The 18,909-nt window shown below is 41.2% G+C and overlaps 1 protein-coding gene across 1 annotated transcript in view; it reads right to left on the bottom strand.

Annotated features, from left to right (window-relative positions):
* Positions 1 to 18,909, bottom strand: part of GARS1 (glycyl-tRNA synthetase 1) — a 38,253-nt gene that overhangs the window by 12,063 nt on the left and 7,281 nt on the right. Inside the window, exons 5-12 of the mRNA XM_049785274.1 lie at positions 15,572 to 15,660; positions 14,174 to 14,250; positions 13,658 to 13,803; positions 11,652 to 11,801; positions 7,500 to 7,662; positions 5,739 to 5,903; positions 5,082 to 5,194; positions 4,244 to 4,384 (exon numbers count right to left, since the gene is read on the bottom strand). Coding sequence (XP_049641231.1) covers positions 4,244 to 4,384; positions 5,082 to 5,194; positions 5,739 to 5,903; positions 7,500 to 7,662; positions 11,652 to 11,801; positions 13,658 to 13,803; positions 14,174 to 14,250; positions 15,572 to 15,660 — 1,044 coding nt within the window. The remainder of the gene's footprint in view (positions 1 to 4,243; positions 4,385 to 5,081; positions 5,195 to 5,738; positions 5,904 to 7,499; positions 7,663 to 11,651; positions 11,802 to 13,657; positions 13,804 to 14,173; positions 14,251 to 15,571; positions 15,661 to 18,909) is intronic.

Here is an 18,909-nt window from a genome sequence, read left to right as displayed (position 1 = left end):
CATCCCCCAAAAGCTAAATACACATTCTTCTCCAATGTACATGGGACATTCTCCAAGATAGACCACATGCTGGGCCAGAAAACATACCTCCATAAAATCAAGAGGACAAAAATTATATCAACTATCTTCTCAGAGCATGATGCACTGAAAATAGAAGTGAATTAAAAACAGACAGAGAAAAAAACTTTTAACACCTGGAAATTTAAACAGCTCACTACTGAACAGCCAGTGGGTTAGAGACAAGATCAAAAAATTTCTGGAAACAAATGAGAATGAAGACACGAATTGTCAGAATTTGTAGAACACAACAAAAACAGTATTAAGCAGAACATTTATAGCATTGCAAGCACTTATCTGGAAGGAAGAAAGGGCTTACATAAATAACCTAATGGCACAGCTTAATAAAATTAAAAAATGATCAACAAAATAAACCAAAATGGGCAGATGAAAGGAAATAGCAAAGCTCAGAGCAGAAATTAATGAACTGGAAACCCAAAAACAATCCAAAAGATCAATGAAAGCAAGACTTGGTTCTCTGAAAAAATAAACAAGATCAATAAACCATTAGCAAGCCTCACAAAGAAAGAGAGAAACTTGATAAACCAAATTAGAAATGAAAAGGGGGAGGTTACTATAGATTCTACAAAAATTCAAAGGGTAATCAGATATTACTTTGAGAAACTATGCTACAAAACAAGAGAATTTGGAAGAAATGGATGAATTCTTAGACTCTTAATACCTCCCAAAGTTGAATCAGGATGGTCTGCAATATCTTTTTTTTTTTGGGGGGGGGGCACACCCGGCAATGCTCAGGGGTTACTCCTGGCTCTACACTCAGAAATCGCTCCTGGCAGGCTCAGGAGACCATATGGGATGCCGGGATTTGAACCACTGTCCTTCTGCATGGAAGGCAAATGCCTTACCTCCATGCTATCTCACAGACCCTGGTCTGGGGAAATTGAAATGGCAATCAAAAGGCCCAAGCTCAGATGGTTTCACTAATGAATTCTTTCAAACCTACAAAGAGGGGCTACTGCCAATCCTTTTCAGACTCTTCCAGAAAATGGAAGAAACAGAGACACTCCCAAAAAGTTTCTAAGAAGCTAACATCATCCTGAAAACAAAAGCAGCAGATGCCATAAAAAGAGGCCAATATCCTTGATGAACACAGAGGCAAAGATCCTCAACAAAATTCTAGCAAATAAGATCCAATGGCTCATCAAGAGGGTCAGACACCATGACCAAGTAGGATTTATTCTAGAGATGCAAGGATGGTTTAACATATAAAAGTCAATCAATGTAATACACCATTAGAAAAATAAAAATCATACAATCATGTCAATAGATGCAAGAGGAATTGAAAAAGTCCAATACCCATTCATCATAAAAACTCTCAACAAGATGGGAATGGAAAGAACTTTTCTCAATATAGTCAAGGTCCTTTACTACAAGCCTCTGGCAAATATTATACTCAATGGGGAAAAAAATAAAAGCTTTTCTTCTAAGATCTGGCACTAGACAAGGTTGCCCCCTCTTTGCCACTTCTATTCAACAAAGTGTTGGAAGTATTTGCCATAGCAATCAGGCAAGAAAAAGATATCAAGGGCACACAGATAGTAAAGAAAGAAGTCAAGCTCTCACTGTTTGCAGATGACATAATAGAAATGATAGACTCTACCAAAAAGCTTCTAGAACCAATAGATTTGTATAGTAAAGTGGCAGGCTAAAAAAGTAACACACAAAAATCCATGATTTTTTAATTATACAAATAATAAGAGAAGACAGAGACATTGCAAAAACAATCCTATTAACAATTGTGCCTCAGAAAATCAATTATTTTGAGGGTGGAGATATAGCACAGCAGTAGGGCATTTGCCTTGCACAAGGCCAACACAGGAAGAACCCAGTTCAATTCCCGGCATCCCATATGGTCCTCAGAGCCTGCCAGGGGCAATTTCTGAGCATAGAGCTAGGAGTAACCCGAGTGCCCCAGGGTATGACCCAAAAACAAATAAACAAACAGAAGACAAAAAAAATTCAAATCAGTTTGAAACTCAATTTAACTGAAGAGGTGAAAGACTTATACAAAGAAAACTATAAAACATTGCTTCAAGAAATAAAAGAGGACATAAGGAAATGGAAACATATACCCTGCTCATGGATTGGGAGAATTAACATCATTAAAATGGCAATACTTCCCAAAGCATTGTATAGATTTAATGCAAACCCTATAAGGACACCCATGACAATTTCCAATGAAATGGATTAAACACTTCTGAAATTAATTTGGAACAATAAATGCCCACAAATAGTAAAAGCAATCCTTGAGAATAAAGAAGATGGGAGGCATCATATCTCCAACTTTAAATTGCACTATAAAGCAATAGTCATAAAACAGCATAGTATTGGAATAAAGTCCCCCCAGATCACTGGAATAGACTTGAGTATTCTGAGACTGACCTTGGTATACAATCAGTGAATCTGTAATAAAGGAGCAAAAAAAGCCTCTTCAACAAGTGGTGCTGGGAAAACTCGTCAACTACATGCAAAAAGGTGAACTCAGACCTCTCTTTAACACTATGTACAAAGGTAAAATCAAAATGAATTAAAAAACTTAAAATCAGACCTAAAATCATAAGGTACCTAGAGGAAAATATAGACAAAACACTTCATGACACTGAGAATAAAGGCATGTTCAAGAAGAATTAGCACAGTCCAAATAAGAGGAAGCAGAGATAAACAAATGGAACTACATTAAAATGAGAAGCTTTTGCACTTCAAAGAAAACCATGAGGAGGATCTAAAGGGAATGGGAGTGACTACTCAACCAATACCTGTCTGGTTAAGGGTTCATATCTAAGATATATAAGGTACTGGCAGAACTCAACAAGTAAAAATCTAACCCCATCCAAAATGGATGAAATGAACAGACATTTCCTCAAAGAAGAAATACAGATGGCCAAAAGCCACATGAGGACATGCTCCACATCACTAATGATTAGGGAAGAAGCAAATCTAAACAATAATGAGATACCATCTCACACCTGAGACTGGCACACATCACAAAGAACAAAAATCAGTGCTGGCACAGATGCAGGAAGAAAAGTAACTCTCATTCACTGCTGTGGAAAGGTAGACTGGTCCAGCCGTTTTAGAAAACAAAAAAATATAGGTGTTTTCTCAGTACACCCTTCTCCCTAAAATTTCCAATTTACACATTAACTGCTTTAAATTATGTCAAGGGATAACTTTTTTCCTACTCTTCTTTTTCCCATGATTCCGTCTTGGTAGTTTCTGTTGCCATGTTTCTAAGTTCAACTATCTTTCTTCTGCAATACTTTTATCTGCTCCCAGCACCCTCAGTGATATTTCAACTTCAGTCATTGATCCCAAACTCGATTCTCACCTTCCTACCCATGCTTCCTTCTATCCAAGAACATGAAGCATATTTATAATAACTTCTGGTCCTTATGTGGTTATTCCACCATATTTGCCATTTCTAGTTTGAATGTTTTGTTCTTTTTTCGCTTGTTCTGAAGAAGTGGCATATACCCAACTATGCTCAGGGACTACTCCAGACTCAGTGCTCAGGGAACCCTGGTATTGGTTTGGGGGCTCCTGAATGCAAAGCTCTTTGAGTCATTCCCTGGGTGCTTTCACCTAATTGTGGGTGTTTTTCTACTTTATAAAATCTCCAGTGATTAAAAAAAAAAAAAAGCCAGATATGGTAAGCAAACATTTACATTAAATGTTACTGTACTACTGCATTTATTTACTTATTTTTTGTTTTAGTTTCAGGTGCCATACCCAGAGGTGATCAGAGATTACTCCTCATGCTGTTATCAGAAATTACTCCTGGCAAGCTCAGGGGGATCATATAGGATGCTGGGGATTGAACCCAGGTTGGTCGCATATAAGGCAAATACCCTACCCTACCTGCTGTGCTATCATATCACTCTGGCCCCGTACTATACTGCATTTCTTTTCAAGATTATTTTTATCATTTTTAAAATTCATGCTTAAAACAACTGCACAGGCCATGCTAAAGTTAAAAAAAAAGACCACGTTGATATTATAGAAGGAAAAAACAAGCCTTTGTAATCCATTCCCAATCTATTTTCTGGCTGAAATGTTAAAATCTCAGCAGAGTTCTTTAAAGGCCACCCAAAAAAGCACTTACCTGAATAAAATGTCCCAAGGATATTTAGGGCAGGGAAGGCTTTGACTAGAGCCTATCTCTTACCCTTTCTCATCCAGAAGCGTCTCCATTTCTGTGATGTAACACTCCTCACACGTGGCCAGGTATTCCATCACCAGCTTGGCGTCCTTCTTATAAGCCTTCCCAACTGCACCCTTATTGGGCTCAAACTGGACGACATTGACCGTTTTGTACGAGGTAGTTAAGAAATCCAGAGATACAGCACAGCTTTGATGTGATAGGTAATGAGCTGGCAAGTGCTCACCGTGGAAAACAAGTACCAGCTCTCTGCCCTTTGTACTATTCATAAAATCATTCTGAATAGACCCCATAAACGAAGAGGTTTTCAAAGTGAGATATGAGAGACATTACCAGCAAAATCATCCATCATCTGATCCACAGCACAGGAACCTCTAATGTTGTTCCTGTCTTTGGTCTGGCCCTTAAGGAAATTGCTACTTTGCTGATTTCTAGATCAAATGGGCTGCCCGATTATTCTTCTATCTCCCATGAGAAGGCACCCACCTTTTTGAAAAGAGAAAACACTGAACAGTGACCCTTTATTAAAATCTAGGAAGCTGGTTCAGTGCACGGGAAGGCCTGGGGTTCAATCTCTAGCACCACCAGATGTGGAAAAACGCAATTTTGCAGAGAAAAACTGGGCTGATATCCTAAAGGAGAATTTAAGAGCAGCTTTCCATGTATGATTCTGTTTTGAATCAAGCTCCAAGTGGCACGCAGTGGGTAAGTAATGAGAGTCGGAAAGAACCAAGGAGATGGAGGGAAAATGTCAACAAGTGTTACCCAATTTCCAACTCTCAGCTTCACTACGAAACCAGGAACAACGTTGATGCTAGTTGGCCCTGAGTTTGGGGCCAGGAAGGATATGGGTTCTTTCAGGGGTTTCTCAGCTACAAGTGGTACTTTGGTGGCTCGTGCATGGCAGGCTAGGTCAAAACACGAACGGTCAGCACATCCGACAATCTCGATCCAGCCCTGGGGAAACAGCGTGTAGAAGAACAGTTAACACCACGTCCACTTGAAGGCGCGCCTAGGACTCTTCCCACGCTCACACATGATCCAACTCTAGGATCTTCACCCAAGTGCTGTGGATGATGCAATAGATGTCAGGCTGCTAAGACCCCAGAACACTGTGCCAAAGCAAGAATACAGTTAAGGAGGTTGCTTGCCTTGCATTGGGCTGACTGATAACCAGTATCCCATAGAGTCCCCCCGAACCTTGCCAGGAGGCATCTCAGAATAAAGAGCCAGGATTAAGCCTGGGCACCAGTAGGTATGACCCCAAGACAGAAACCAATAAAACAAAACAAAAACCTGTGTACAAAGCACAAGCCCTCCCTGCCGTGCTATCTCTGGCCTCCATATTAGAGTCTTTACAGGAACCCTCCCGTCTTCTAAAATATTCCTGTAACCCTGGAGCTTCTTGTCCTGAGCACAGAAAAGCTGATTTCGACACTGATATTCTGTGTGAAAGGCAGCGTGAAGACCCCAGAGTTCAGAGCACTTTCGCTGGACTCACGTAGGAAGTTTTGGACTCGGCGTCCCAGCAGTCACAAGCGTAATGGGCCATCTCATTCTCCATGTGCTGTCGGAAGCGGAGCTTTTCTGGAGCTACGCCGACCTTCACCAGGTAGAGGTAGATGCGGCCAATGAAATAGCCTAATACTGAGTTATTGATAACACCCTAAAAATGAATGAACAAACAAATAAGTATAGAAGCCAGTATGTAAGAACACAAATATGGGCATTCCTGAAGGCCAGGGCAAAATGTGGGAAACCCAGCTAAGAACATTCTAGTTGATGTTCAAAGCAGTCTCAATACCCAGGATGCTCTTGGCTATGTTGAAGGAGGGATGGTGTCAAGCAACAAATTTAACATCATGGAATTCTGGGGGATTTTTTGTTTGTTTGTTTTTGAGTCACACCCAAAAAATTACTCCTGGCAGGCTGGGGGACCATATGGGATGCCGGAAATCGAACCCTGGTCGGTCACGTGCAAGACAAATGACCTACTACTGTGCTATCTCTCCAGCCCCGCATCATGGAATTCCTAGAATTATCTTTTCTACCACACTTACTGGGCTAGCAGCTCACCCAGACAGTGTTATTTCTTCTAAATCAACAGCCCTTAAAATGACAGTTCAAATAATGACCCTGAGCAGTATAAAATCAATTCCCTTCTAAACAATCAAAAGCAACAAGATTCTGGGAGCTGGAGTGATAACATAGTGGGTAGGCCGTTTGCCTTGTATGCAACTGACCTGGGTTCAATCTCTGGCATCCCATATAGATCCCCTAATCATCCCCCTGAGCCTACTAGGAATGATTCTGTTACTCCTGGCACAGAGCCAACACAAAAACAAAACAAACAATGAAAGAAGCAACAAGGTGCAGAAAGAAGGCTTGATGAATGTGTTCTTGGTCACTAGCATGTTGAACCCACATTCAATATACACAAAGCATTGGAACCCGAAGCATCTTAACAAGTAGCTCCCCATTTCCCATCTGTCATAGGAGTCTTCTTTGCAAAATGGCTGCCCAGTTATTCCCCGACTTCTGCTAGAATATTCTCCAGGAGGAGAGCTCGCTATCCCATGAGTCATTTATTTTAGTGTTGGACAACAGGTCAAACTGTACTCATTTCTCCAGAAAAATAACTGAAGCAATTCTATTGTTAGCAAGACTTTATCTAAAAGGTACACGTGGCTGATCCCGGTTCAATCCCCAGCACTGGGTGGTCACCTGAGATCCACCAAGAGTGAGTTCTGAGCACCACTGGGTATGATCTAAACCCATCCCAAAGAAAACCAGATCCCTCAAAGTAATATATACTGTTAAAAGCTGAATTGGAGAGATAGCACAGTGGTAGACGTTTGCCTTGCACACATCCGACTCAGAATCTCAGATGGTCCCCTGAGCCTGCCAGGGGCGATTTCTGAGTGCAGAGCCAGGAGTAACCCCTGAGCGTCGCCAGGTGTGGCCCAAAACCAAAAAAATAAAAAATAAAAGCTGAATTGGGAGGTCACAGCTCAAACGAACATTTTTTCCAAGTGCACTGCTGAATAGTTATTGTATGTTAGACTCACCAACGGCCTCTAAATTGGAACAGCCATGCCATTTTTTTCCAACTAATTTCATTATAATCAATACTGCATAAAACAGATTGCATAGGAAAGATGAATGCTAAAATAAAGTGGCATCCAAAAGCAAACGATTTACAAGACCTGGGCATAATAAGGAATAAGGAATAACTGAAATAAAACAATCTCTTGACTCTCACCTGTTCCACTGCATCCCCTAAACGCATTTTCTGAGCAGACTGTCCGCTGACCTGGGCTTTTGCGGAATACAAAAAGAGGTGGAGGTCGGCCACGCTCTGGAACTTGGGGTGGTCTTTCTCATTGGGATCTACAAAGTGCTCGATTTCTGCCATTGTGAATTCCCTGAAAGCAGAAATAAGGGATGATGGTTGTGAGCAATAAGTAAGGCCCTAATTTTCAACTTTGATCTGCATCCCACCACAGCAATCTTTTATCACATACTAGAAGACTGTATTCAAGGAAATGGTTTAAAAGAAAAGATGAGGGACTGGAGCAGTGAAGTAGCGATAGGGTGTTTGCCTTGCATGCAGCTGACCCAGGACAGACCTTAAGTCGATCCCCATGTGGTCCCATATGTTCCCCCAAGCCAGGAGCGCGATTTCTGAGTGCACAGCCCAGGAGCAATCCCTGAGTCTCACAGGGTGTGGCCCAAAATATCCAAAAATAAATAAACAAATAGATAAAATTAAGATTTCTGGGCTGTTATTTTTATGTACTTATAGGAGACTTAATTATTCACTATTTAAAATACAAAGTTGACCTAAATATTAACTGTATGTATTCTGTTGGACCATGTATAGGTATCTCCATAGGGGATGAAACCGAAGGCCTGCTAAAGTGTCATAATTTTAGCATGGGTGGCTAATTTTGTTCACCTCCAGAAATATTTAACCAGGACCGCTGTGGAAGATTTTACCCCAGTATGGATCACTGGAAATATTTCTGAGATTTGTGTTATGGTACTAACATATCCCCTTCATATTATTTGACCTTAAAATTAATTCTCCCTTCTGCTGATATTCACAGGCAAAATATAGCCTTGATTAAAACCCCTTTATCTGGATTAATTTTTAGCACCAAATCAAAGACAATATTTTTTTTTTTCTCTTTCTTCAAAGTGCTCTTACAGCCCCAGCTTCTGGGATGCAAGAGCATAGGCAGAATGCAGATTCTGGGCTATTGATTTTTCCCAGAAAATGAAAACTACACCTTAGTGGATTTAGTTCTTTCTTTCACTTGACCTCTAAAATAAAAGAGCGCATCCCAGTGAAGATAAGAATTCCTAGATTTTTTTACTTCTCACTAATCCCTTATTTTGCATCTGAGGCTAGCCTGCCAAAAAATCCTTTGAGGTATAAAAACTTTGAATTGTAAAACTTAACCTTCTCCTTTGTAACTCAGAACTCTTACTGCAATACACCCATGGCTTGATGTATTGTTTTACTGTTAAGCTCGCGTTTTTTCTCATTTTTTTTTCAATACCTATGAATGGCTTTTACTCCTTATAAAACTCCTAGCTAAAAGATAAGAGAACACTGTTCTCCACACACATCTGTGTATGCTCTCATCCCTTCTTCATATTTTGCTGCCTGTGTATCCACTCTCCTCAAGAGGACTTAAAAAAAAGCCCTCTAATTCAAACCGGACCCCAAAAGCCAGTCCTCGAGAGTATTCAAGGACTTGCACTTTTTGGGTTTTGTTTTTTGGGCCACACCTGGTGGTACTCAGAGCTTACTTCTGGCTCTGTGCTCAGGTGGTGGGTTCGGTGGATCACACAAGTTACCAAGGACTAAACTCAGTTGACTGTGTGCAAGGCAAGTCCCTCTGGGCCTCCATCTGTGCAATCCAATTTTAGCAATATTTTGTTCAATACAGCAGCTGATCCAGATGATCCATTGTCACAGGTCGGTCAGCCCTGGTCTTGTCTGTCACTCTTCACCATCACCCTGGTCACTGGCCTGAGAATGTCCCCTCTCTGGCTAACCAGTTCATCCCAGAACTTCTGCCTCTATTTTAGATTCAAGTCTCTCTTATGTCCCTATGGCAACAAACCTGAATAAAATCCGGCACTAGCCACTTTCACTACTTTGAAAGCACCTTAACCACAGAAGATTATTATTTGACTTGGATTTGGGGCCCCAGACAGGTACTCAAGGCTTATTCCTAATTCTCTGTTTAGATCCAAGAGGTGCTAAGGGACCACTTGGGGAACCAGAGATCAATTGTAAGGCCTTACACCTAAATTTTCATCCAGCCTTTTATTATTATTTGGGGTTTTGGGCTGAACTAGTAATATTCAGGAATTACTCTTGGTGGGACTCAGGGAACAATATAGGATGTCTGGGATTGAACCCGGGTTGGCTGTGTGTAAGGCAAGCACCCTCCATGCTGGGCCATCACTTTCCCCCTCACCCCGCATCCAGGCTATTATTTTAAATGGAAAATTATATTTAAGGAACAGATTGATTTTTTTGTTTTGTTTTGTTTTGTTTTTGGGTCACACCCGGCAGTGCTCAGGGCCCACTCCTGGTTCTACGCTCAGAAATTGCTCCTGGCAGGCTCGGGGGACCATATAGGATGCCGGGATTCGAACGACTGTCCTGCATGCAAGGCAAATGCCTTACCTCCATGCCATTTCTCTGGCCCCAGATTGATATTTTTTGGCATTCAGAAAAAGTAAGCAAATGTTCAAGACACACACACACACACACACACACACACACACACACACACGAAATGATACTGAATAGTGTTTCCAAATTGTTTTTCTGAAAATATGAGCAAATCTTCATAAAGATACACTAAATGAAGTCTCCCAGATGGACTTTCCAAAAGTGAACCGAGACCATCCATCGCCCTTTAAATTGGCCGCCTTTCTCTTTTCTATCTCCCTGAAGTAGTAAGCGATTGGCAAGGACACCACTCGGATGCTCCTTGAAGCAAGAGCTTCTTCAACGAAGCATCACTGAGGCTGTACATAAAGTACACAGCGAGCAAGACAATAACAAGCCAACAGCAGAGTGATAAAATAAATATGCACAAAGGAGCAGCTAGCTCCCTGAGCTGGCCCTTGAGTAGCTACTAGAGGAAAAATCTCTGAAGGGATTTTACGCGTCTGATTTCAACTTCCCCTGCTGCCACCAGAGGGCGTGTGTCCACTTGCATGAGTATCTCAGATGGGTCATGTCCAAAAGCAGGGATGTCTTTACATCATCACTTTACATTACTTCAGAGAATTCTCAAATAACATGAAATGGTCCCACGGATGTAAGTTTTGATTCACAAAATATTTTTAAAGAGAAAACTTTCATTTGGTGCTGCAATGACTATAGCAAATCCCAAATATTGTGTGTACACAGAGGCGGGGCAGAGAAATCAGTGTCTGTCCTCACCCAGTTATGACGGGGCTCAGGGAACAACATCCAGAAGGCAGGGAAGAGTCTAAAAGAATCATCCCACTGGCAAATCTTCCCACTGGTTTTGGCGAATAATCTCAGCTCACAGCCTCGAGGTGGAAATCCATAGTGACACAAGTTTTCCCAACTGCTCTTCACCCTTCCCTGTGACTGTGAATTTTGTGAAGCACACTTCGATCTACCAGACAAAGCCAGCTCAAGTCAATTAAAAAAAGTTTACATTTCGGAGCTGGAAAGATAGCATGGAGGTAAGGCGTCTGCCTTTCATGCAGAAGGTCATTGGTTCAAATCCCTGCATCCCATATGGTCCCCCGAGCCTGCCAGGAGTGATTTCTGAGCGTAGAGCCAGGAGTAACCCCTGAGCACTGCCGGGTGTGACCCTCCCCCAAAACAAACAAACAAACAAAAAAAGATTTACATTTCACAGGGGCCAGAGCTATAGTACCATAGAAAGGGCAATTGCCTGGCAAACTTAGGCTCCAGCCCTGGCATCCTATTTGGTCCCTCAGCCCTGCCAGGAGTGATCCCTAACTGCAGAGCCAGGAGTCAACCCTGAGTACTGCCATTTGTAGCCCTAAAACAAAACAGACCAATAAAAAAAATGTAAATTTTGAATGCAAAATCTGAGAATACTCCCATCCAAGACGAAAGGCATCAAACAGAGAGGAACATCCAAAAGAATTATGTCCCTGAGAAGCAATTCCAATCAACACAGCCCAGCCTGTGTACTCGGGGAAGAACTGAACGAAGCAGGAATGGATTTGAGCCAGGGCCTGGCGAGAGGGGCCCAAAGGCAAATGGGACACATGGTGTGAAAATGAGTAAGTCAGTCACTCTCAGAGATCTATCAGTGAATTCCAAATAGCAAACTCCCTGTTCTGCGTCTATACCAAGGTCATCTGGCTCAGGACCTACCTGACTCTGATGAGTCCAGACCGAGGAGAAATCTCATTCCTAAAGGAGTTTCCGATCTGGGCTGCAGCAAAAGGCAACTTTCCTTGGTTGAATTCCAAAAGCCGTTTAAAATTCAGGAAAATCCCCTGTGCAGTTTCTGGCCTCAGGTACCTATAAGATACAAGTCAGTAAGTCCTGTTAAAAAGAAACTCGCACACCCCACAAGTCTCAAATGTTCCATTTTCAATTAGAGCTTTGTGTGGGGTCTTAAACTTTGAAATGGGGGGCGAGAGGGGAGAGAAACAGCACAGAGGCTAGGACACTGGCCTTGCATGCAACCAAGCCATATTTGATCCCAAGCAAGCCATATATATGGTCCTCTGAGCTCCTTCAGGATTGACCCCTGAATAAAGAGCCAGGCTTAAGTCCCCACAGCGTGGGGGGTATTGCCCCCATACAAAATAAACCACGAAGTTGAAACCAGTATTTCCCTTGGTTGCCAATTCTTGGTGCTACTGAAGAATGCATCAGACAGTTCCAGAAATGGGACATTTCCTGAGGCATCATTTGCGTGGAGACAAACACTTGTAGATCCTTCTAGAAATAAGGCCCTGCATAAACACAGCTTAAACAGAAGCTCTTTAAACTTAAAAGGTATCATAAACTAGACATTAAAGCACAACTGTGTCAGGGTGGGTCCACATTTCACAAGGGGCCTCATTTACCAACTGTTATACCTCACCAGGTGATTGCTTTCATATCAGTTTTGTGTTATTCGGGCTTTTCATATTATTTTCTTCTTGGAGGAATTTTATCTCCTGAGTTAAGAGGCTTTTCCTGTATTTCTCCACATTTTATTTTTATTTCACTTTATTTAGTAAATTTTTTGTTTCTCTTTCTCCCTCCCTCTCTTCTCTTTCTTTCTTTTTTGTTTTTTGGCACTGCCCAGGAATTGGATCTGAGCTCAGGAATCATTTCTGGAGGCCTGGGAGGCTCATATGAAATGCTGGGAATCGAATCCAGGTGGGCCTGATACAACAAAGCAAATGTTCTTTCTGCTGTACCGCCCCTCTTTCCCTCTGGGAGGCTCCCATGTTCAGCCTAAGTGTGGTTTTTGTTTAGGAACACTAGATAGGCTTTCATAGATATTTATACATTTCAACATGCAACTATGTTGTCCAACATTTTGCCACAACTAGCCAAAATGTAAATGAACTGAACTGAAGTAAAATCTTAAATTGAGTTTCTCAGAAACACCAGTCCTGTATTAAGTCCTCTGCTGGCCTATGATCCCGGCTGACTTCAGCAATAAGTTGAATGACTTCAAAATACTCTGTCAGGAGAGAGGGCACAGGAGCAGAGAATTGCACTAGTCTATGTGAGGCTCAGGGTTTGAGCCTCTAAAACCATAGAAAAAAAAAAAGACAACCAACACTTTACAACTGCCTGATCCACAATCTATAATTATAACTATGAGATAGTCCTGATCAGAGTTTAATGTTTCAAGATTTGAGATTTGCTCAGCAGTAGGGCATGTGCCTTGCATCTGAGGCCCTGCGTTGGATCCCCAAGACCATAAAACAAATAGACTTTTCTATTTCATTTATGGCTGCAGAAATGATCATGTAGAAAACAATTAAATTCAGGGGCCAGAGCGATAGTGCAGCGGTAGGGCGATTGCCTTGCACATGGCTGACCCCGGACGGACCTCTGTTCGATCCCCAGCATCCCATATGGTCTCCCAAGCCAGGAGTGATTTCTGAGCGCATAGCCAGAAATAACACCTGAGTGTCACCAGGTGTGGCCCCAAACCCAAAAACAAACAAACAAACAAACAAATAAAACACCCACAATTAAATTCCGAAAACACTAGGAAAAAAATCAAACTAAAGACTATGTCTTTTTTCCGCTTTTATCTGTGCTTCCTGGGTAAACTACTTTTTAATGGCCTTTCCTTTGATGTTGGCCATCTTTACCTTTTATTACTGGAATAGCTTCATCACATCAACAATAACTGATATACATACCCAGGCATATTTCCTCCAGGCCCAATGAAGGTCTTGAACATTAGGTTAAATGATACTGGAGGGGAGAGTTCATTTCCAGTAATGGGGGACTTCACATTATAGTTCACGAAAAGATCCCCAAGTTCTTGCTGCCCATAGTTATCAAGCTAGAAAGAAAAATAATTGAATAAAAAAACTAAGAAAAAGCAAGGCATTAGATGAAGCCCTATAACACAATGATAAAACAAAGTATGAAATAAGAATGCAGAAAAAAAAATAAGAATGTAGAATTAGCCAAATCTTCAGGATTCCATCAAATCATGTCCATGTAATGCAATGGACGCCTAAGCTCCAAATAAAAAATGTCCTCTAAATTAAGAGATATCCTCTAATAAATATAATTTTTTAAAATAATATATATAAGCAAATTCCATAAAGCAACACACTGCCATAGGAGCTGAGGCACTGTAACAGTCATTGAGCACTAAAGGAAAAGATGAAGTCTACATGGGACACAAAGATAGGACAAGAACTCACCTGGGTCAAGACACTTTCCATCTCTGCTTTCTTCTCAGCTGAACACTTCTTATCAGACATCAACTTCTGCAAATGAGCTACAAGAGTAGTATAGAATGCCAGTCAAAAGAAAAAAGAAGACTGCACTTCTGAGCTTCACTACACACACACATATATAAATCAAAGGTTAATGTTTTTAATGGATTTCATAGTTGTTTTTTTTAGGACACATTATTAGCTTGCTTCTTTTACAATACAGAACTTCTAATTAATAGTATATAGGAGGGGCTGGAGAGATAGCACAGCGGTAAGGCATTTGCCTTGCATGCGGAAGGAACGTGGTTCGAATCCCGGCATCCCATATGGTCCCCTGTGCCTGCCAGGGGCGATTTCTGAGCATAGAGCCAGTAGTAACCCCTGAGCACTGCCGGGTGTAATGCCCCCCCCCCCCAAAAAAAAAAAAACCACAGTATATAGGGGCCAGAGAGCTAGTAAAGTGGGTAGGGCACTTGCCCTGCACATGACTGACGAAGGTCCTATTCCCAGAATCCCACAGGGTCCCCTGAACCCACAGGAGTAAATGCCTGGTTTCAGAACCAGAAATAAGGTCTGAGCACTGCTGGTCATGACCCCAAAACCAAAAAATTTAAAAAACAAACCAACAAACAAAAACTATTGGGGCCAGAGAGATAGCACAGCAGTAGGATGTTTGCCTTACACACAGCTGACTAAGATGAACAGTGGTTCAAACCCCAACATAACATATCAACACCAGTGCCTGCCAGGAGCAATTCCTAAGCACAAAGCCGTTAGTAACCCCTGAGCGCTGCCAGGTGTGACCCCCCCAAAAAAAACCAAACAAAGAAACTATAACTTTTGTGGGGTGTGGGGAAGAGGGAAGTTTGGACCTAACTAGACAGAGCTCAAGCATTACTCCTGGCTCTGCACTCAGAAATCACTCCTGGTAGGCTCTGGGACCATATGGGATGCTGGGGATCAAACCCAGGCCAGCAGCATGCAAGGCAAATGTCTTCCCCACTGAGCTATTACTCTGGCCCCTCTCTATAACTATTTTTCACTATGCAACATTATTTGTATACTTAGTGCTGGAGCAATAGCACAGAGCATAGGGCATTTGCCTTGCATGCGGCCAACCCAGGTTTGCTCCCTGGCATCCCAAATGGTCCCCAGAACCTGCCAGGAGTAACCCCTGAGCACTGCTAGATGTTGAAAATAAGTAAATAAAATAATAACAAATTTTAATAATTTGCAAGCTTAAGGTCCATACACCTTAATCCTTATATACTATGAGTCAAGCAAACGTTAATTGAAAAAAATAATCAGAGAAGTAAACACAAACTCTCAACTTCCAATGAATCCTGCATGGAAAGATAACTTGACCTGGGCTAAAGACTATACCTTTCAACAGATGGTCAGCACGAAAACACTCTCCATTCTTCACATCTTTGACCATGAAGTCAGCAAATTTGTCTACGTGGCCAGAGGTCCTAAGTTGGCAAATTATAAGTCAACTTCTCACGTTCATAAAAATTAATACAGAGTTCATCCCATGAGACAATCCCCTTCTCAATGATTTATGCATGATTTCTCATGATTTTCAATAGCTGTAACATGATACACCAGTAACGTTACCCAACATAACAAATGTTTGGCAGAAAACATTCTACTACAAATCTCTTCCCACCTTTCCCTACAGTCTTTCTTCCAGTGGGAGAAAATACGAAGATTCTGTTTTTTTCCACAAGTTACAATCAAGTCTGTGTGACTTTGGAGAGGCAATTAATCAATTAATCCCTGCCTCTCCCATTACCAAGGCCAAAACCACGAAAAATTTGGGGCTGGAGAAAGCTTGCTTTGCTTCCTGCCAACCTGCGTTAGATTCATGGTATCCCATATGGTCCTCAAAACATTGCCAGGAGTGATTCCTGAGTGTCAAGTCAGGAGTAACCCCTGAGCATCGTGAATATGGCTAAAAATCCATGACTACCACAAAAATCATTATTACTCAGTCTAGATAATGAACATTAAGGAATTGTTCTCTGCCTCTGGAATGTTACAGAGATACTCTCTCTGTACAGTGTTACATACAGTAACATATGCATAATAAAAGCACAAGTTCTTCTGAATTTGTGTCTAGAATTTACCCTGTCTAAACTGGATGAAATATCAGTATGGAAATAATTAAATTAGCCTAATACCAGGTTACATGAAAAGAGTAAAGTGAAGAGACACAGAACACTAAGAACTAAGCCCCATCCACAGCTCCATTTTCCTGACCAAAAATAAATAAATAAATAAACCAAGAAATAAAAAAGCCCAGTTCCTCCACCAAGCTCCTAAAGAAAATAAGGACCCCAATACTTCCCAGAGAACCTAGGTCTGGCTGATAACTCTGTGACCTTCTCAGAAAGGGTGATGGTACAGATTCCCCCTTTCTACATGAACCACAGCAGCCCAACAAAACCCCCTATACTCTTCCACAGAAACAGCCCAGCTCTGTAACTTAACCTTATCAATCTTCTAAGTCACCAATTTGCTTTAGATCTAGAAATACAGACTACACAGTTGCATGTAGCCATGTAACCTCATTATCTTATAGTAGTGTCAGCCCAGTAAGATCACAGAAAATGGAATGGGAAAATTACATTTTCCAAAGTCAGTGAGCCCAGAGAGTAATACAGAAGGCTCAACAGCACCACCCACAGCCATGTAAATTCTTAGATACTAACATTATTAACACCATAGAGAGATAAAACAATCCTTTTGAATTGACCAGGTGATCTAAGTGCTAATTCCATTTGCCATTGTGTTGTGACAAATAATCTGAAGTAAATCTGTGCTTGGAGGGAGGCAGGCCTGGGTGGTGAGTGGGAGATTGGGGACACTGGTAGAGTGCAGGTCACACTGGTGGTGGGACTGAAGTCTGAGCATTTCATGCCTGAAAAGACTATATTATGAATAACTGGGTAGGTAAGTCACGATGTTATAATAAAAATTAGAAAGAGAAAAAAAAAGAACAGTAAGAATGGCTCTTTCCAAAATGTTAGTAGGAATAACATAAAATTCTACACTGAAACCTAAATATAAACAGTAGCATTTGATTGAAATGTATATATACTTTACTCAGAATTTCTACAAATTATACTAATGAAATAATCAGGGAGGCACTCAAAAGTCAGGATATTCAGTGCAATTACAACAAACAAACAAAAAGAAATGCAATAATGCAGCAGTTGTTAAATCCATTCTGGAATAGCCGCAAGATAATACACCCTGTGTGGTCATTAATTTATTCTCTAAGACCAGAGAGTTAAGTTAACCCAGAAGGTGGAACAACTCCTGAGCACAGAGCACAACCAGGTTGGCACAAGCCCTGCCCCCCCAAAAAAAACGTGCTCTAAAATAATATTGAGGGGCAAGGTTTTGCTTTGCATGAAACCTACCTAGATTTGATCCCCAGTATACCATATGGTCCTCTGAGCACCACCAAGGGTTACCCCTGAGCATACAGCCAGGATTAACCTGTGAGCACTGCCAGCCCAAAAACCAAGGAAAAATAATAATAAAATAAAAATAATCTTTACTTCCTTTGAGAAGTAAATTTCTTTGAGAAGAAATACAAATGGCCAAAAGACGCATGAAAAATGTTCCATATCACTAATCATCAGGGAGTTGCAAATCAAAACTACAATGAGGTGCCATCTCATGCCACAGAGACTGGCACACATCACAAAGAATAAAAACAATCAGTGCTGGAGGGGATGTAGGGAGATAGGATCTCTCATTCACTACTAGTGGGAATGCTGTCTAGTCCAGCCTTTATGAAAAACAATATGGAGATTCCTCAAAAAATACTAGAAATTGAGGGGCCAGAGCAGTGGTGCAGCGGTAAGGCTTAGGACTGACCACGGTTCAATTCCCTGGCGTCCCATCTGGTCCCCCAAATCAGAAGTGATTTCTGAGCACATAGCCAGGAGTATCCCCTGAGCGTCACCAAGTATGGCCAAAAAACCAAAAACCAAAATAATAATAATAATAATAATAACCTGGAAATTGAACTCCCATTTGATCCAGCTATACCACTCCTAGGGATATACCCTAGGAACACAAAAATACAATACAAAAATGCCTTCTGCACACCTATATTCATTGCAGTGCTATTTACACTAGCCAGACTCTGGAAACAACCAAGATGCCCTTCAACAGATGAATGGCTAAAGAAAATGTGGTACATATACACAATGGAATACTATATAGGTGTCAGGAGAGATGAAGTCATGAAATTTTCCTATACATGGATGTACATGGAATCTATTATGCCGAGTGAGTTAAGTCAGAGGGAGAGATAGACACAGAATAGTCTCACTCATCTGTGGGACTTAAGAAAAATAAAAGACAGTAGTGTAAAAATGCCCAAGACAACAGAGATGAGGGCTGGAAGGACTGGCCACGATATGAAGCTTACCTCAGAGTGGTGAGTGCAGTTAGAAAAATAAGGACACTAATAACTATAATGACAATGGTAGTGAGTGAGAGAAATAGTATGCCTGTCTCAAATACAGGCAGGGGAAGGGGGTAGGCTAATATTAGGGGGCATTGGTGGTGGAAATGTTGCACTGAGGAAGGGGTGTGTTCTTTTTATGACTGAAACCAACTTCAAACATATTTGTAATCATGGTGCTTAAATAAAAATATTTTTAAAAATAAAGAAAATGCATCATGACCATAATACATTA

This window comes from Suncus etruscus, chromosome 13 (genome assembly GCF_024139225.1).
Source record: "Suncus etruscus isolate mSunEtr1 chromosome 13, mSunEtr1.pri.cur, whole genome shotgun sequence".
Classification (NCBI taxonomy): Eukaryota; Metazoa; Chordata; class Mammalia; order Eulipotyphla; family Soricidae; genus Suncus; species Suncus etruscus.
This window is presented reverse-complemented; position numbering and strand designations above follow the sequence as displayed.